The sequence below is a fragment of the Terrapene carolina genome, unplaced genomic scaffold (genome assembly GCF_002925995.2).
Source record: "Terrapene carolina triunguis isolate 2854851 unplaced genomic scaffold, T_m_triunguis-2.0 Scaffold88, whole genome shotgun sequence".
Classification (NCBI taxonomy): domain Eukaryota; kingdom Metazoa; phylum Chordata; order Testudines; family Emydidae; genus Terrapene; species Terrapene triunguis.
In genome coordinates this window covers 17,843,306-17,863,429 of record NW_020664439.1, presented here as the reverse complement: position 1 = coordinate 17,863,429, position 20,124 = coordinate 17,843,306, and the positions used below count along the sequence as shown (strand labels likewise).

At 40.8% G+C, this 20,124-nt stretch overlaps 1 protein-coding gene across 5 annotated transcripts in view; it reads left to right on the top strand.

Moving 5' to 3' along the window:
- TRIP12 (thyroid hormone receptor interactor 12) overlaps window positions 1–20,124 on the top strand; it is a 165,562-nt gene that overhangs the window by 92,442 nt on the left and 52,996 nt on the right. For all 5 annotated transcript variants that reach the window (XM_024210928.3, XM_024210912.3, XM_024210944.2 and 2 more), the window contains 14 exons: window positions 957–1,093; window positions 2,495–2,578; window positions 4,351–4,446; window positions 5,475–5,623; window positions 7,919–7,954; window positions 8,039–8,134; window positions 12,841–12,933; window positions 13,122–13,283; window positions 15,904–15,972; window positions 16,078–16,243; window positions 17,096–17,213; window positions 17,363–17,519; window positions 18,393–18,546; window positions 19,222–19,450. In XM_024210928.3, coding sequence (XP_024066696.1) covers window positions 957–1,093; window positions 2,495–2,578; window positions 4,351–4,446; window positions 5,475–5,623; window positions 7,919–7,954; window positions 8,039–8,134; window positions 12,841–12,933; window positions 13,122–13,283; window positions 15,904–15,972; window positions 16,078–16,243; window positions 17,096–17,213; window positions 17,363–17,519; window positions 18,393–18,546; window positions 19,222–19,450 — 1,746 coding nt within the window. The remainder of the gene's footprint in view (window positions 1–956; window positions 1,094–2,494; window positions 2,579–4,350; window positions 4,447–5,474; window positions 5,624–7,918; window positions 7,955–8,038; window positions 8,135–12,840; window positions 12,934–13,121; window positions 13,284–15,903; window positions 15,973–16,077; window positions 16,244–17,095; window positions 17,214–17,362; window positions 17,520–18,392; window positions 18,547–19,221; window positions 19,451–20,124) is intronic.

Genomic DNA, 20,124 nt, shown 5'->3' with positions numbered 1-20,124 from the left:
GGGGGCTCCGCATGCTGCCCCCACCCCAAGCTCTGCCCCTGCAGCTCCCATTGGCTGGGAACCACAGCCAGTGGGAGCTGCAGGGGCGGTGCCTGTAGACAGGGCAGCAGGCAGATCCGCCTGGCTGCGCCTCTGCATAGGAGCCAGAGGCAGGACATGCTGCTGCTGTTTCTGGAAGCTGCTTGAGGTAAGCACTGCCCAGAGTCTGCCCTCCCCGGCCCCTTTCCATGCCCCAACCCCCTGCCCCAGCCCTGATCCCCCTCCTGGCCTCCAAACCCCTTGGTCCCAGCCCAGAGCACTCCCAGCCCCACCGGAGAGCCAGCACCCCCATCCGGAGCCCTCCCGCACCCCAACCCCCAATTTTGTGAGCATTCGTGGCCCGCCATACAATTTCCATACCCAGATGTGACCCTCAGGCCAAAAACTTTGCCCACCCGGTGCTAAGTTATGAAGTGTCCGGCCACTGTCTGGGCCCAGGCAGCCAGGTGACATTCACACTTGGTCCTCTGAGTCTCTACAAATTATTAAACCATCTTTCCATCTACCTAGGTAAACATGCAGCACACAGTACTCATGCAAAAATATTAAGAAAATTCCCACTTAGTCACAGATGCGCACTCAATTGTCTGAACTTAAATGCTAGTGGTGGTCAGTTATTCAGCATCAGTTTCGAAATATGATCAAGATTCAAGTATTCACTTGTTCTATCTATAGTATTCTTCATTATATATGTGTAAATGTGGATCCCAAGAACATAAAATGGATGCAATTGCATTCTTGTCCCCTTTGGGGGAAAAAGCTGAAGAATGTTCAGAGGAATAGCTATGAATGTCAACATTCCTTTATAATACTCCATACTGGTTCTTATTTTTGAGTGGTCTTTTGTCAGGTAAGAAACTTGTGTCCATTTAATTGGTAATACCTGGAACTTTACACCATTATACTTGCCTTTCTAGTCGGCGAGGCTCTGGCCTGGGCAAAAGAGGAGCAGCTGAAGCTCGCCGACAGGAAAAAATGGCTGATCCTGATAACAACCAGGATGGAGTTAATTCTTCAGCTGCACGTACAGATGAGGCTCCACAAGGAGCAGCAGGTAAGAAGAAATACAAACTTTACGACACATGTTGTCTGGTGCTCTGTAAAACATTGATGTAAACCTTAGAGTATCGAGCTTCATTTTTTATTTATTTATTTTCAAATAAATTAGGGGGAAAAGGCATAAATGAATTCTTAATGTCGCTTCTGGATGCTGACTGAGAAAGGGATTACTATTCTCTTGAAACTCAAGTGTTCAGAGGCCTTTTGCTTATGTGACATAACTTTGAACTCTTCTCCAAACTACTGTACTAGTAATGTTACTGTTTGTTATCCACCATATAGAAACAAACATAAGTTAGTGTGCTAGTTGACAAGCTACTATCGGAATCTGTATGTAACCAGTCAATACTAAGCAAGTCTGTCCTCTTTATAGTAAAGATCTTTTGGTTATCTTGTGATGCTAAGTTGTGAAAGCATTTTTGTACCTTTTGATATTACCCTACGTATTCTAGCTTTATAATACTTGTAGAAAAATGTATTTTTCCTAATAGTCTTGGCTAGTATCTAAACTATTGGCCTTTCTGCACTGACTATGCTGCAATAGGAAAAACTGTTCATGAAGTCAGTGATATCCTCGCACTGAAGAGTACATTATTCCCCAAACAGTCTCTGAAATAATTGCAGAATAACTTACTGTTCAGTATAAGCAATCCAACCCTAATTCAGCACCTCAGTTTATTTCAATTCTCCAATTATGTTGGCTTTTAGGAAAAAAAGCTTTAAAATGTTCAGGCTTGAAAATAAGGCATTGATTTACTTCAGTGCAGTGTAATGAGTTGGATTACTTAAACTGAATTCACAGACTTTATCCAAAGTTATGCATGTATATCTGAAAGTTAAAATACCTGTTTCAGAAGTACAATTAAGTTTTCTGTGCAAGTTATGATGGAGAAACCCTAGAACTTGTATAGGTGTTGTCACTATTAATTTTTTGTAAGAATATCGCTTAAATGAATCAAAGTTAAATACAGAGTATCTTAGGGCTGGTCTACACCCAGCCGCTAGTTCGGCGGCTGGGGATCGAAGTTCTGGGTTCGACTTATCACGTCTGGTCTGGACGCGATAAGTCGAACCAGGAAGTGCTCGCCGTCGACTGCGGTACTCCAGCTCGGCGAGAGGAGTACCGCGGAGTCGACGGGGAGCCTGCCTGCCGCGTGTGGACCGCGTCTGAACCGCGGTAAGTTCGAACTAAGGTATGTCGACTTCAGCTACATTATTCACGTAGCTGAAGTTGTGTACCTTACTTTGACTTTGGGGGTTAGTGTAGACCAGGCCTTAGAAGCCTAGTCCAATTGCTACTGAAGTCAGTAGGGGGTTAGTTATTGATTTAAATAGAAGCATTTTGAAATAAATCTTAGACAGGTCAGTGTTACTCTAAAATATTTTCTTTCTTTAGCATCCAGTTCTGTTGCGGGGGCTGTAGGCATGACAACTTCTGGAGAAAGTGAGTCAGATGATTCTGAGATGGGAAGACTACAAGGTAAAAAGCTTTTACTAGGCTAATATGGTGGGTTGATACTATATATACAGCTCTACCCCGATATAACGTGACCCGATATAACGTGACCCAATATAACACGAATTCGGATATAACGCGGTAAAGCAGTGCTCCCAGGGGGTGGGGCTGCGCACTCCAGCGGATCAAAGCAAGTTCGATATAACACGGTTTCACCTATAACATGGTAAGATTTTTTTTTTTGGCTCCCGAGGACCTCGAGGTAGAGGTATATGCACATGGTGTTATAAAAACATTATTCTGATATTTTTCTCTCTGCTGATACCTATTCAAAAAACCTACTAACTATTTCATCTCCTCCCCTTCCCCTCCTGCTGGTGACCATGCTGCTTTGCCTACTATAATTACTCATAATGTAGTGGGGAAAAATTGTGTTACAGTAGACACTCAAGAATTTGGCAGTACTAGAGCAGGCTGAACTTTGAGTGTCTTAACTCATGTAGTACTACATGAGTTCTTTTTGCACTGGTTACTGATTTCCCAACCCAATAAACATACTCCGCTTGTCTAAACACTTTTTCGATGAAACAGAACACTTAATATGGAATACAGTTCATAAGCTTGTTTATTCCTCAAATCTGAAAAGATGCCAATAATAGCTTTAGTTTATAAAACACAAGTGCAAGTTTAGTTAGGCCCACCACTCTTTCTTGTATCTGCTCTTAGATAATGATGGCGTTATTTGCTTCTTCAACACCCACCTGTATTCCCAGGTTTTGACCAAATAAAATCCAGTTGAGCTAAAAATTATGCTTGCTTGATGCGTGGGCTGCACAGAAATGTATTTCCTTTCAGAAACTGACAACTTGGACAAAATCCTGCATTTAACTTGCCTGTCTTCTGTAAACACTTCAACAATCTTCTACTACTTTGATGCAAGGAATTGTGGTGATCGCTTCCTCTGCAAAAATAGACTTGGGGCAAAAATCTGGTTCTTTTATTCTTAAATGCTGGAAGAGCTGGGGGGGAAAAGAGCAATGGTTTGCTTGCTAACAGTTCCTCCAGCGTTAGGCAAATTGAGTCAAATAATATTGATTGTTAATTGCTAACCACCCATTTGTAGCATTGATCAGCAATGTTCAGACTTGCTGCAGTGAAAATGAGAACCCCCCCCCCCCATTTGAAGTCAACTCTCCAGACAAGAAAAACAGGATGACTTAATATAAAATTGTTAACAGATGTTCTGCCGCTTCCAGAAGTTTTTAGACTCTAGCAAGCCAGCTCCCCTAACCGTTCACAACTCCATTTGCCATGCTTTTCTCTCAAGTCAATAACATCATCTATTCCACTTCTCCTGTACAGCTGTACAACTCTCTTGTTCTGCCCAATTTGCCATTCCGCTTTAGTTTCAGTCTGAATGAAAACTATTGTAAAAAAAAAATTAGAGCCTACTATTTCTAGTATCTAAAAAAAAATAAATGTTTATGTTCATGTAAATACTTGAGAAACTGACACAACTCCAAAATTCCTCCTGGCTCTTTAAAAAACAAAACAAAAAGACTGTCTTTTCACAGCCTTGATTCACATTTGACTTAAAGCCACACTTGAGTAAAGGGTAACCTTTGGAGGACAAGGAGTTCACTTGCCTTTATTGGTGTTAGGAGAAATCCATGTAGTGTCATCTTCTCTTTTTCTGTGTTAAATCTTCAAAACTCTAACTTTATAAGTTCATGAGACTTAGTTACATGGAAACTTTTTATGAAAATGGCTGTTTAATATCCTGTGTTTGCTTTTAGCTCTGTTAGAGGCGAGGGGTCTTCCTCCTCACCTATTTGGCCCTCTTGGTCCTCGGATGTCACAGCTTTTCCACAGGACAATTGGAAGTGGAGCTAGTAAGTAAACTATATCTTGTCTGACTTAATTCTGTCAGCAGCTTTCAGACTGGTTAAACTTGGCTACTAGTAAATCTAATGTTGTCTATGTAAGGCTTTAAATACAACTAATTTTTACGATTAAATCTAGTGGATAGTGTAAGGAACTCCAGCACACTAAAACTTAAGTTTCTTCCCTCCCTTCCTCCATAGTTGTGGAACATTGGCTACAAGCATTTAACTTTTTTTCTTCTTTTTAAGAAGTGAAGTTTGGCTTAACTTCCTTTTTTTAAAAGTACCATCTTGTTTTTCAGGATTTAGTTTGGTTTATATATATATACTTCTTTAACAAGAAGAAACTATTAATTGAATTGAAACAAGGATTATTTTTATTTTTATGATTTTTTTGAAAAGCCATACTCAAGACTAGGTTTTGAAAACTGTTTTGGTCATGGCATCCCTAATGCACAATGGTCAGATGGGCTTGAAATCATTTTAGAGGGATAATTGTTTGTTTGAGCACCTCTTTGAAACACAGGTCAGTGCTGTCAGCAGGGACTACTAAGGACCAAATCCTACCCTCTTCTTACCTCCACTTCAGCATACCTACAATGCAGCAGGCTGGGATGCTTACCTAGCAGTCAAAAGAACTAGGAGGAGGCCCAGTTACCAGGCCTACCAGCACACCACACCAACAAGGGGATGTCGTCTGCCATCTAGTTCTTATGCTGTAGTGTAATGTTCACTATCACAGTAGTATGTGCTGCTTACTTCCTAAAGAAGAAGTGATATTTACCACCCATCACCGTAGCCATCCTGTCTTATGCTAGGTAGATTGTTTTGGTAATTTTAGCACAGTTGCTCCCATATGCTCACTTCAGCTGCATGGCAAGGGAAGCTAAGAGCAGAATTTGACTCTAAAATAAATAAATCAATCTGTGAAATCACAGAACACCCAGAAAGCAAACTTTCTGCTTGGTAAGATAAGTGATCAGAGCTTTTAATTACCCTAAATATTTACAAGTTATAACCAATCTTTACTTTTCTAGGTTCTAAAGCCCAACAGCTTCTTCAGGGGCTCCAAGCCACTGATGAAAGTCAGCAGCTACAGGCGGTAATTGAGATGTGTCAGTTGTTGGTCATGGGGAATGAAGAAACATTAGGTGGATTTCCAGTCAAGAGTGTTGTACCAGCTTTGGTAAGGATCCCATTTGTTTATATATTTCTATGTGAAACCTAGTATTTAAACAATATAGCAAAAGGATTCAACAGTAAAGTAGAAGTACTCTTGAAACTTCTAAATTTAAGAGGTATTTGGTAGCCTCTGGCTCATCTGGACTTAGAAATAGCATTAAAGGCTTATGATATCAACAAAATATTTTCACTTTCAACAACTTCCTCTAATCAGATGGTAGTTTAGTTAACAAACTACTAAACCCCTCTCTTCAATTTTAGGTCCCATGGCTTCCACACTTCAATGCTAAATAGTAAAAGGAAAAAAATCGTATAGGTTAATCCTGTACTCCTACAGATTTCTTTGGTAGCTGTGAGGCTCCTAATTGGAGTGTGAGCTGGCTGGAGAGAGAGAGGGCATTGTGCCCTTAAAGCAGGGTTGGATGAGGGGCAATGACTTTATGTAGCCAGTGTGGTGAGTACCCTTTCTAGACTGGCTCATGGGAGTATTTGATACATAGACACTTTGTAAAATTCCATGTCTGGGTTGCACTGCAGAGGACTAGGAAGATACCTTGAATATAGAGGGTAAGTACACCCCACCCCCAATACCCAGTCATAAATGCATACACTTTGACAGGCCACTACAGCAGTCTTCCTGGGTTCTAACATGTACCCAGGTACACACAGACATGTCTGTGTAAATGGATAGCTTTCCATCTACATATTAGTACCTAGGAAGACTGCTGTGGTGCTCTATCAAGGTATTGTATGTATATGGGGTTTGCTTACCCTTTTTCATCTGGGTTGTGGCTGTGCCTCCCTCTCCACACAACACGTGACTCAAAAACAAAATGTCTCCTTTTGGGGTTTACTATTCTAATACTTGTCGTACACACTTTGACTTCCATAGATTCCTCGCTAGTCTGCTAATACATTTTCCTCCCATGTATGAGTTGTAACAGTCCTTCCATCCCTCGGTTGCAGGGGTTCTCTACAGCCCTTTGACTAGGATCTGTGAACAATCCTTCCAGAAGTCCTTGATAGTTGCTTGCAATCTTGGGCCTTCTTACATAGGCCCACTTAAGTCTCTCTCTTGCTCTCCTGGAAGAAGCCTAGTGGCAACAACTGTTCTCCTTTAGGGATCCCAGTGGTACACTCTATTCTGTCCTCCAAATCTACAGTAGCAATGCCTATAAGCTATAAAATCCAAACACTCAGTGTATCAGCAGGTGATCCTTGTGGACTTCAAGTCCTATATTCCCTGGCATTAAATGGACTGTGGACCCATAACAGGTGTTAAGCTGCACCATGCTCTGTTATAGCATGACTGCCATCTGTTATGATAGCATGTGGGAATTCCAGTAAAACTGGGTCTTATTGCACTAGGCATTGTATAGACAAGTAACAAAGGCTATCCTTGCCCTAGAGAACTTTACCGTCTTGGTATCAAGACAGGCTGAAATAAGTGGACACATGAGTGGAAGTTGGATTGAGATGGATACGGTACCAATAAAATTACTTTAGAATGAAAGTAGAAGTCTCAGCTGCTTGTTCTCGTAACCAAAGCCAGAGAGGAGTGACTTGTGAGCAGTATGAGAAGAGGCAGAGTTCACAGAACTTTAAAAGTGGATAAGTTGGCAGCTTTATGAATTTTGATGGCATCTTTCCTGTGCATGTGGGTGACATGGGAGAAAACAGAAGTGCTTGAGGAAGAACTTTCTGTTGTAAACTTCTATTTCAGGTGTTTATCAGAGACTTAGTCACTCCCGAAATCATCTGTTTTTAAAGACACGGTCCAGAAGCAATGTGTGTACAGAAACCTTAATCATGAAGATAAAAGGGCTGTGCGTGCGTGTGTGTGCACGCACAGAACAAAAATTGGTATTTTTAAAAACAATGAACATTCTTTATATTGACTACATTGCATGGTCAGTGGGCTTTGTACATTTGGATGAGTGGGGGGACAAGGACAGGACATCTAGAGCCAATAACCTGTAATGTGTAATAGCAATCAATAACAGCTTCATCCATATGAGCAGAAATATCTTTACTGTGTATTTTAAAGTTCTTTAGCATTCTCTGCTGTAGAAAGTGTATTTTTCCATTTAAATTGGGTTTTGGACTCCGTTAACAATTTTCATTAAATGCTATAGTAGCTGTTGTGACAGCTTCAAAAAGATCCAGTGTCTCTAGTCAAACTCAACTGAAATGATAACAGGTTTTCAAATATTTGTAGAATGTAAGAAACAATATCCTTTTGGTAACTTGTACCAAATTAGTAAATGAGTAATCAGTTCTGTTTTTTTTTTCTTTATAGATAACATTGCTGCAGATGGAGCACAACTTTGATATTGTGAGTGACATGAGATATGAGCTATTTTTTTTCCTGCAAACTTAAATTTTTTCCGTCATCTAATTTTTTTTCTTTTTTTAATAGATGAACCATGCTTGTCGAGCCTTAACCTACATGATGGAAGCACTTCCCAGATCATCTGCTGTAGTGGTAGATGCAATTCCTGTCTTTTTGGAAAAGGTAGCAATAGTCCTGTTCCTAAATAATTAAAATTAGTACACAAAACTTAAGGACAAGTGCTTACCTCTGAGTAATCCCCATAATTCTCCATCCACCCAAAAAAGTGCATTCTTCTTCTTATAACATCATAATTAATCTAAAATGCATCAGAAGAAAGAAACTAGCCTTAAATGTTGTAAATCAGTACCTGGTTTACTGGAAACTCAAATTATATTTCCAACTGACACTACAAGGAAATCTCAATATATTATTTTTTTATTTGAATTCTGATTAACTCAGTTCACCATCACCTCCTTTTATGCTTGGACATGAGCAAGCAGGTGTACAGTAGGGTATCTTCTAGAGAGCTCCTTGATTTACAGGTCTTGTAGGTTTGCTGACTAATGGAAAAGGGTGGTGGCTCAGTCTTGGTTTTGGGGATTCAGAAAGACTTTGTTTTTTGGACTACATTCCAGCCTGCTGGTGGCTTTTGTTTTATGGGTGTGGCTAGAAGTTTGGATGGCTTCATTTCTAACACATGCAAGCAACTTAAGAACATATAAGAACATAAGAAAGGCTGTACCGGGTCAGACCAAAGGTCCATCTAGCCCAGTATCCTGTCTACCGACAGTGGCCAATGCCAGGTGCCCCAGAGGGAGTGAACCTAACAGGCAATGATCAAGTGATCTCTCTCCTGCCATCCATCTCCACCCTCTGACAGAGGCTAGGGACACCATTCCTTACCCATCCTGGCTAATAGCCATTAATGGACTTAACCACCATGAATTTATCCAGTTCTCTTTTAAACTCTGTTATAGTCCTAACCTTCACAACCTCCTCGGGTAAGGAGTTCCACAAGTTGACTGTGCGCTGCGTGAAGAAGAACTTTCTTGTATTTGTTTTAAACCTGCTGCCTATTAATTTCATTTGATGACCCCTAGTTCTTGTATTATGGGAATAAGTAAATAACTTTTCCTTATCCACTTTCTCCACATCACTCAACTTGCTGGTAATTGGTCACCTGCTGTGCTCCTAGCAAAAGGCATGCAGAGAGGGAAGTTAAGTTGTACTTGAGAAGCCTACAGTAAATTACTCGTGGGGAAATTCTGCAGGACTGCTTGCCCACAGAACGAACCTCCCCCCCTTCCCCTCCTGCAGAATGCCTGTGCTTCCCTGCAAAGGGAAGCTGTGGGGGGAGGGGGGTGGGAAGAGGGAGAATGGGACTATGGGTGCAATTTTGGGGGAGGATATCTCCCCAAACAGAGGCAAGGCATGGAGGGCACATGGGGTTACTTGCCACTGCCCTCCTCTCATTTCTGCAAGCGCAGAACTGCCCAGCTGAAGGAGGCTGCATCTCAGCTCCACTGACTGCAGCTGAATGCTGCCTCCTGGATCCTAATGCCAGTTGTGCTCCCTTTCTGTGTGCTGGGAGCCTTGCACAGAAAGCAGTAACAGTGAGTGCCCGTGGTGGGGCTGGATAAGAGGGGGAGGAGGCAGTGGAATGTGGGAGTGAGGAGAGGGGGGTGGGGGATGAGATGGGGAAGAAAAGGGGGATAGGGTAATCGGGGGGGGGGAAGAGGGGGGCATGTGGCATCCCCTCAGCTGCAGCTGGGGCTTCCCTGTTAAGCAGGCCCATCAAACCCTTACCCTGACAAGCCCGACTCCTGCCTCACTGAGCTCCAACCAGTGGCACCTGGACACTCCCTCCCTCCCACCCCGCCCAGCCCCGGCCCCCCTGCCCGTGAGCCCCAACCACCTTCACCTAGATCCCCTGCGGAGTCCAATTGCCCCTGCATCTGGAATCCCACAATGAGCCCTTGTGCATCCAGATCTCCCACTGAGCCACCCGCACCCAGATTGCCCCACACAGAAACTTCTCACCCCACACTTGGATCCCCCCACACTAAACCCCTCCACACTTGGATAATGCTGGGCTGAGCCTACCCAGCCCCACCTGGTGTGCCTAGCCAGGGGTGCTGGAACTATTTTTATAGTAGGGGTGCTGAGAGCCATCAAAACAAATTGTAAACCCTGTATATAATGGAAACACTATAATGTATAGTGCAGCACCCCCTGCATCTCTAGTTCCAGCATCTATGCGCCTGGCGCAGCAGGACAGGGCCCCAGTGTGTTTCAGGGGCAGGCCCAGCCCTTGCACTGTGTCAGGGTTGGGTGTAGCCTCACTGGCAAGTCCCTGTACTGGGGGAGGTGGGGGATTTGGCGTGATCTCCTACCTCAATGCAACCAGTGCCCTGTGCTCCCCACTGCCATGCTGGCGCCATGTTCATTTATTGATGAATACATTTTGCAGAATTTTAAAAATATTTTGGCCCCTCCCCCCCCCCCCCTTTTTTTTTTTTTTTTTTGGACGCAGAATTCTCTCAGGAGTAGTAAATATTTGCTAAAGTGGATTTTGGGTTGCAGCTTGTTTGTGTCATGATGACTTTGCACACTTGTGACTCCGTAGCATGCAAATTTTAGGTGAAACAATAACTTTTGTTTGTTATAATTAATGACCTTGATCGCTCAATCCATCAGTCCTCATATAGATTGTGCCAATCACAATATGTCTTCCATTCTTCTCTTATCCTGGCCTTCTTTCTCCATGTGCGGCCATACCTTTTTTCATGATAAACTTTTCCCATCTCTTTGGAGTTCGGCTGAGTGGTTATTTCAGTTTCCGTGGATACCACTCGGCAATTGCTGCAGTCCATCGATTTTCAGTGAGCCTAGCTATATCCCCGGTCCATTGCATTTTACTGTACCTGCTTTCAACAACAATGTCCTGCACTCCAATCTGCTGTCTGATCACTTCATTGGGCACTCGGTCGTGGATTGAAATCTCCAGAATTCTTCTTTCCATCGTCCTCTCCATGACAGACAGTTGTTGCTCCTCCATCTTTGTCTGCGCCCATGTTTCGTTCTCATACAACATTGCTGGCAGTACTGTTGAGTTGAAGAGGTTGGTGCGTGTTGCCTTGTTGGTTTTTCCGTGGAGGACATCCTTGATAGAATTGAATGTGTGCGCCAACCAGCTTTCTTTGTTCACGAGAGTTCACCTCCCTGATTGTGACACATGTTAATTTCTTGGCTCAAATAAGCATATACACCTCTAGCCCGATATAACGCAACCCGATATAACACGAATTTGGATATAACGCGGTAAAGCAGCGCTCCGGAGGGGGCGGGGCTGCACACTCTGGCGGATCAAAGCAAGTTCGATTATAACGCGGTTTCACCTACAATGCAGTAAGATTTTTGGCTCCTGAAGACCGTGTTCTATCGGGGTAGAGGTGTAGTTAAAATTCTTATATTTATTCCCCTTTGACTATTTGGGCCTTTTGGCAAGGCATCAGACCGCATAAATTTAGTTTTAGAGCGGTTCATTTTCAGTCCAAATTGGCTGCTTTTTGTGTTGAGTTCTCGCAGCATTTTCTGTAGTTTGATAGTGTTTTTGGCAATCAACATAAGATCGTCTGTAGCGCAGTCAGAGTTTTCTTCGTTTAGTAGTTGTGTCAATGCCCTGCTCTGCAAGAGCTTTCAACATGGCACTGATCTCTAGGCTGTCAAACGCTTTTTCCTAGTCGATGAGGGCAATGCATAAAGGGAACTTGTAATCTCTTGAGCTCTCCAATTGCTGGTTTATAGTGAAGATATGATCCGTTCTGCTGAAATTCCTTCGAAAACCTGCCTGCTCTTTTGGCTGCTGTCTGTCCAGACTCTGTGAGAGTCACTTTTTGTTGTTGTTTTGGTGAACAGTTTGTAGACATGAGAGCAGGCATATTGAACAATAGTTCTTTAGATCTTCATGATTGCCCTCCTTGTACAGCAAAATGTGTTGGACTCCTTCCAACCAGATGGTATCTTCTGTATTTCCAAGTAATGGCTAAACCTCTGAGCAAGGGTTTCCCGGAGGTCTTGGGCTCCAGCTCTGATCATTTCGGTTGTCAGTCAGTTTTTTCCGGAGCTTTTCCTTCCTTCATTTGGTAAACTGCATGTCAAACTTTGCTGACTAGGACCCAGTGTGTTCCAAGACCAACACTTCAACAGACTAACGAGCATGTACTCCTGGTTAAAATTAATACCTAGAGGAAATCAGGTTGCAAGGCAGATGTGTGAGGGTATGCACTTAAGTGTTAGGTGGTTGTTTGTGGATTCCTTAACAATAGTTGTTGTTTCATTACAACATCCAACATTTTCTCCAGTTCCCAAAAGCTTTTAAAGCAGTTTTGCCATAGCACAGGTTTTAGAGCCCATTTGCTTTAGGAAAGCCCCTAAAATCAAACCCGAGTTTCTGAAGTCTGTTTGGGGGAATAAAGTATTATGAAGTAGTTGTGACTTGAGTTTTGTTTCTCTAATTCAATGCGGAAATGTAAATATATCTTCAAACGCTAAATATGTACTGTATTACCTACCATTTGTACTACAAAGAAACACTTCAGTTACATTAGAAGTACTTTTTTATTTTATTTTATTTTATTTTGGTTAAGATAACGAAATTTCTGAAAGAATCCAATGTGTAAGGTAGAGTGTTAACTCAAACTCAGCTTTTATCTTACTTTGCAGTGGAAAGTCATTAAACATACTACTTTCATAAAGTAGAAAATTTAACTTAATAGGGTGGGAAGTATTAATAATGTAGATTGGAATTTTTATTCTTGTCAAGTCAGTTTCTAGAGACTGATATTCGTAATGGTAACTCATTTAATTACTTCCTTTTGTTCTAGCTGCAAGTTATTCAGTGTATTGATGTGGCAGAGCAGGCACTGACTGCCCTGGAGATGTTATCACGCAGACATAGTAAAGCTATTCTGCAGGCAGTAAGTATTTTTCCCTAATAGAAAGAAAAAGGATACTTGCTTGAAGTTTTTCCTCTTTTGATGGCTCCTAGACTACAAACTGGGTGGTGCACAAGTTCTTCCCAAAGAGTAATTAAAGCCCAGAATTTTCTGTCACTGTATTGCCACTGACAGAGAATACTTCTCTTTAACAGCTTTCTGTATTATAGGGTGGGTTGGCAGACTGTCTGCTGTATCTGGAGTTCTTCAGCATAAATGCCCAGAGGAATGCACTAGCTATTGCTGCCAACTGCTGCCAGAGCATCACACCTGATGAGTTTCACTTTGTTGCAGATTCTCTGCCACTGCTTACACAAAGGCTAACCCATCAGGTAAGAAGCCATTATAAAACATTGACTAGTCATTTTGACATGCTATGGAGGCATGAAGCTGCCTGTAGCTCTCTTATTCTAAATTTTATACTTGTAATGTTTTGGGGCTCTTTCATCATGTTGGCAAAGAACAAGAAGGAACTGACAAAATGCTACTTAAAATGACAAGAAGGGTGGAAGCAGGAAAACAAAACAAAACCCTGGAAGACTTTTAGTCCGATGTATTGCAAACTCTTATGGCTAGGCAGTTATGTAAACTACCAGCAGAATCAATACAATATTAGTATTTAAATATGACCTATTGTCTCAAATCAGACTTAATATATCCTGTCAATGGAGATGAGGAAAACTTGTTTAGGCAGTCATCCATTGCAGACAGGCACTTTCAGACAACAACATTTCTGAAGTTGCTACTTGATACTTTTCCAATCACATAGGAAGTAGGATCCTAAAAGGAAATATGAAGCTGCACAATGGATAATCTGCTTTGTGGGCAGTGGACTTAATTTTAAAAGTTCAGTTAGTTTCCTCAGAATTTCTGAGATCCATGGTAAAAATTGGTGAATAGCTTTTACAAAGCTACATATTCAGATTAATACATATCTTTTCCAGCTATAAATTTGATTTTCAGAAGCTTTTGTCTTTGAATGATTGCCCAATCAAATTTCATTTTTGATGTGCATGCACATAAAATCAGATTCTTTTGAACAGCAGTGTCTCTTGGGCCCAGGCCTGCCCCCTGAGTGCCCTATCTCTCCCTGTAGCTGAGGACATAAAGGGCAGGACACCTGCAACCCACACTCAATTCCTTTCTACCACCCATGGCTGCAAGAAAGAATTCTTTATAGTCCGTGTTCCTTGCTCTTGGAGAGTATTTAGCACTTCCCCCCACACACACACTTTTAGGACATTTAATTAAGATTTTCTTTGCCAGATAGCTTTAGAAGTTTCAGGACGGAGTAGTGATGTTTCTCCTCTACAAGGATCTCTCCCCTGTCTTAGTTTATTCTCCCTTGTTTCAGGTATTTTTGATAGTGGTAAATTTATCAAGCGCTGACTTCCAAGTGGGACTTCCTGTTAAATTTTGGCCAAGAAAAGTCCACCTTGACAGGTTGTAGCTCATTCCACTAGGGTTCAGGCGGCCTCTGTGGTCTGCTTGGGTAACCTCCCCATATCAGAGAGATGAAGAACACCAGTGTGGAGCTTGAGCCACTGATTATTGACAGGTGTAAGCTTCTGGGTTGCATCTTAGTTTTGGTAGGCTTCCACTTATCCATGTCCTAGCTCCAGGGCAACTGCTTGTTAATCACCAAGTGTATAATCTGTGTTGATGATCACCTGAAGAGAGAACAGTCTACAGTTGACAGAAACTAAGGTTCTTTCAGATGTTGCATCCACACAGATTCCATGACCCACTCTCCATCCCTGCAGATAGGAGTCCTGCTTCAATGGGATTTTTATAATATAAGGAACTTGGTGTAGGTTTTGGCCACTCTGCCCTTTAAGCCCTCTTGCTACAGGGAGCAAGAGGCTGCTCAGGGCACAGGCAAGGCCCCAGCAGATAGTGCTGTTCAAAAGAATCTGATCTTGTGCTCACGGGACACACATGCCCCATAAGTGGAATCTGTGTATAAAAACATCTTGAACCAGAGTTTTGCTGTAAGTTAAGTAACATTCTTTCCAGTTGCTCTGACCATGATCTCTCTAGGTTTGGCAGCATGTTACTTCTACTGATTACTTTCTTAATGAGGCAGATCAGTGTGAGTTAGTGTCACTTTAATTAAAAAAAAAAAAAAAAAAGTCTTATAGCTTTGAAGATTCTAAGTGTGTATGATGTGTGAATATACTCAGTACTAAAACTTTATTGGGGTAATGGAATAATGTATGTATTGGCAAGAGGCATCTATAATTGGCAAAACCAATAACTCATGTCCTAATATTGTGCATATTAATGTTAAATTTAAAATTATTAATTTTGTACATACTGTAAGTATACACCAGGTTATTTTTAAGGTAGAAAAACTGGGGATGAGTTGCATGTAGGTGAGTGAGCAAACATGACTACTCACACAAAAAACAGAAGTTTGATTTGGCATAATTTCAGCAATTTGGCAGAAGGCGATTGGAGAAGCTATATGTAGGAGCAACTTTGAAGCAAAATTACAGAGAGACTAGAAAACCGTTAAAGATTTTGGGAGAAGTGACTTTTTTTTCCTGGGAAGCAGGATTGACCTCACGCTGTGAGACTTCAGTCTTCTGTGGTATCTGTATATCCTTGTTTAAATTTTTAAACTTTAGCATTAAGGCTGTTCTAGGTTTTCCACTTTTGAGAAATTGTGTGAATATATTAAACTCGTATTTTGCAATCTAAAATGGAGTAACATTCTTGGGTTCAATTAATAGACTTACAGGGTGAGCCATACCAAGAAATCTGTTTGGGGAAGGTGTTCTTGGCATAAAGAATTTGAGGGTTAGTTTATCACTTCTAGATTGGAAGCTACTACAAGTAGGGTTTCAGTGATGGGTTTTCCTGGAGGAAGGGGACTTCATGCAGAATTGTATCTAATACAGGCTCTAGAATATCTTTCAATGTGTTTTTTGTTTTTGTTTTTTTTAATAGGACAAAAAGTCAGTAGAAAGCACTTGTCTCTGTTTTGCACGGCTAGTGGACAACTTCCAACATGAGGAGGTAAGTAGTTTCTCTTTTGTACTTTTTTTAAAAATGTTTTTAATCAGAATAGAATTTTCTAAATTCTCTGCTTTTCCTTTTTTTTTTTTTTTTTTTTTCTTTAAGAATTTGCTTCAGCAGGTTGCCTCTAAGGATTTGCTCACAAATATTCAGCAACTCTTGGTAGTGACTCCTCCCATCCTGAGCTCAGGAATGTTCATCATGGTGGTGCGCATGTTTTCCTTAATGTGCTCCAATTGTCCTACGCTAGCAGTTCAACTTATGAAGCAAAGTAAGTGCATGTGTTCTTCCTGTACTTCCACATTTTTTTTATTTATTTATTATTTTTTTTTTGGCATGGTACTTTTTATTAGAATGGGAAGCATAGTGTCCATAAATGTTACTGACTTTATTAAACACTCCATAATCTATAATATACCACACTTGCCTATAGAAATATGTGGAATAAGGAAAAAGCAATAGTGACACAATATTTTGACTGGGATACAAAGTTTGGTTCGCAGTGTAATTAGATGGAGAATTTAATTCTTTTTATCTTCAACTTTCAACTGTCACTGGAGGTTTAAACTAGTTTTGAGTCAATACTAGTTACTTAAACTAATTCCATCACAACGTTACTACAAATAATTGTTCCAACTACGTTTATTGGGTGGGAAAGTTTGCATTAAATAAGCACTGTTCTTAAGAAATACTGTGAAAGAACATCAGTGTCATTGTGCTGTTGTCTGCAGTTCTGGCTTAGGACATTCTTTCTTTCTTTCTTTCCCCCTGTGCTGATTGGCTTTTATTCCAACTTCCCCCTCCCCTTTCTAACCTCAGCCTCAGTACTCTGCATGCTCCCCTCCTTCCTTCTCTATCCCTATCCTCATCTCCTCCTTATCAGTCTTCCCTCTCTTACATTCTTTCTGTTTAGCTAAACCCCCTGTAAAAAAAAAAAAAAAAAAAAATTTAAAGGCACTTGCAAACCATCAGTGTATGTTCTATTCCTTTCCCTACCCTTTGTCTTCTACTTGGACTGTAAGCTCTTTAGGGGGAACTGTCTATTCTGTGCAGTGTCTGTCACATCAGGGCACTATCCTCTGACCCCGGGATAATACTGTACTATAAAACAATTGTTTTAAAGATATTGCAGAAACACTTCACTTCCTTCTTTGTGGAGCCTCAAATGGGAGTTGTCAAGAACAAATTGATCTTGTTCCACGAAGTCCTCAAGAACTTTATGAGCTTACTTCTCTTATATGGTAAGTCTTTTACACAATCTTATGTTTCAAGTTTGGTTGACATACTAATTTCATGATTACTGAAATGAATGCTAATAGTTTTCAAACTACTAATGCTGGTACATAAAAAAAATTAGTGTTACCAAAAGTTGATCTGATGTTCTTTTCAGTGAACTGATGCCTTGCCTGCCTAAAGAAGGAATCTTTGCTGTTGATACTATGCTAAAGAAAGGAAATGCACAAAACACAGATGGGGCAATTTGGCAGTGGCGAGATGACCGGGGTCTCTGGCATCCCTACAACAGGATTGATAGCCGGATAATTGAGGTAGTGTTTCAAGCATACATTTTAAGTATATCAGTTGGTGTACGGGTTTGAATGCTGCTTCGCTTCTCCGTCATTGTTGTAAAACTGTACACTGGCTAATATAAGTGCTAACCTTATCACAGCTTCATACTTGAAATGTGAAATTAAATGCTTGATTATGCAGTATTTCTGTATTCCTTCAAAACTGAGTGAATTATTAAACATCTAGTCAGCTACTTGTATAATACGTTTATCAGAACCTTGCACTTTTGCACCTCTGATTTAAGAGCTCTCACTCTGGGAATATCTCTTAATCTTGCTGTTCACAGAGCAGTCAAAGTACTCTGAATTTTCACTTCGGCAGGACCTAAAGGCCTCAACTGAAACCCTTATTTTGTACTGAGAGCTATTTAGTAACCAAGGGTGGTGCAGACAGTGCCTTTTAGGATTTTGAGGTGAGGCATCCAAGCTCTTAACTTTCATTTGCCTTGGGATATGAATCCTGAGGTTGGATACAAATTTTATCCAGAATGCACAAGGACATGATCAAATCATTGGAGAGTCTCAAAAGGTATCTCATCCCAACTGCTAACTACTGTTTATAGGAGTCATAGTTCCTTTATGGAGCAAGGCCAAGTAGGATGATTAAACCCTCATTTTTAAATGGAAAAGTGCCTTCACGTCAAGGACAGTTTTCTGAAAGTTTTCTAACATGCTAATGTATCTGTCAGACAGAATTTCTAAGCAAGCTATCATTCAGCACACTGTAAAATGGGATATAGCACTCTGTTTTGTTTCCCATCCCTTGTGGGACAAGGTTATTTATAAAATGATCTCTTACCTGTCAGTATTTCTATTTTTAAATTGCTTCATTTTGTGTTTGTTCATTCTCAGGCAGCTCATCAGGTTGGGGAGGATGAGATAAGTCTGTCTACCCTGGGGCGTGTTTATACTATTGACTTCAATTCTATGCAGCAAATCAATGAAGACACTGGAACAGCACGTGCCATTCAGAGAAAACCTAACCCTTTAGCCAATAGTAATACCAGTAAGTACTGCTTTTGAGTTATCCTGCATCTCTGGCTGTCTCTTATTTATACTATATTGCTCAATGTGCTATCTGTTTCTCAGCTAATCAGAATTGTATGTTTTTGAATTTGGGACTTCAAACTTTATTTTGATTACTTGAGTCAAGGCTACATTTAAGCCAGAGGTGAATTATTGACTAAAGTGTCTTAATAAATCACAATATTAATTCCATGAACTAGAAGTAGTTCCAGAAATTTTTGTATCAGCTGCTGTGTGTAAATTGGCAAACTTGAGGTTGGAATAGATTATTCTCCCCTGCCGCTTTCTGAAGTATATACCATTTTCTTAGTGTGGGTAGTCTTAGATGAGGATAGTAAACTTTCTTTAAACATCTAAATTCTGAAGACTTGCTTTACTTTACTCCTTTACTTCAAAAACTTATTGTAAGAAATATTGATATAAACTCCCAACTGTATCTTTCAAGAGTAGAATACTATGATGGATACCTTCTTATAAATGTGTTAGATCCACCAGAAGTGTCATGTATCTGTTAAAACAACTTTATTCTCTTGTCTTGAATTTAAATAGAGATTAAACTTGCCACTTCAGTTTTTAAAAAAAAGAGGCAAATGCCAGAGTGAAAGTGAAGTGAACTGCACAGTGACTCAGGTGTCCACTCTGTGTTCTTTTCTAGGTGGGCATTCAGAATTAAAGAAGGATGATGCTCGAGCACAGCTAATGAAAGAGGACCCAGAATTGGCTAAATCCTTTATTAAAACATTGTTTGGTGTTCTTTATGAAGTGTACAGCTCTTCCGCTGGACCTGCTGTTAGACACAAGTGCCTTAGAGCAATTCTTAGGATAATTTATTTTGCTGATGCTGAACTTCTGAAGGATGTACTGAAAAATCATGCCGTTTCGAGGTGGGTTTCTTTGTGCTTGTGAACGAACTTTTTTAAAAAAGCGCTTGGGCATTAACCTTATTTCTCAAAAGTGCTGAGATGAGAACAAAGCCGTTCACATTGACCTGTAGGTGTTCAGCACTTCTGAAAATCAAACGGTGTCTAAATATCCTTTTAGGAGCCCAACTGTAAGCATTTTTTTAAACATCTTAACCAAAGAATCACGATGGATAGATGCTAGTTACACTGACTATAATAGTCAAATAGTGATGTCAAGCATTTCCTTAGTTTCTACAACTAAACTATTGAGCCAACTTATCTACAAATTTAGGGACAGATTAACTCTAATATTCTGATGGTGCAGACTGTAAAAGAGGACCCGTATAGCAGATGATGTATAAGCTGAGTTGGTGGTAGCACAAAGCAGCCCGAACTTGGTACCCTAGGAATGGATTTAGGGACCAGAGCAGCCTAGTATGTGAGGAGGCAATGCACTGACTTAGCAGCTCTTCATGGAAATTAAACTTCTTCAGGGACCACTTCCTTCCTGTGGGATGAATCTTTTCTAATTCCCACCACCACCAACATGCGTGCATGTGTGCACATGCCTGACTAAGCATAGGGATATAGCTGGTTAAGGGAACTGTAAGTTACGCCACCCTTGCCATCAGCTTTTTTTAATATTTGTATGTAAA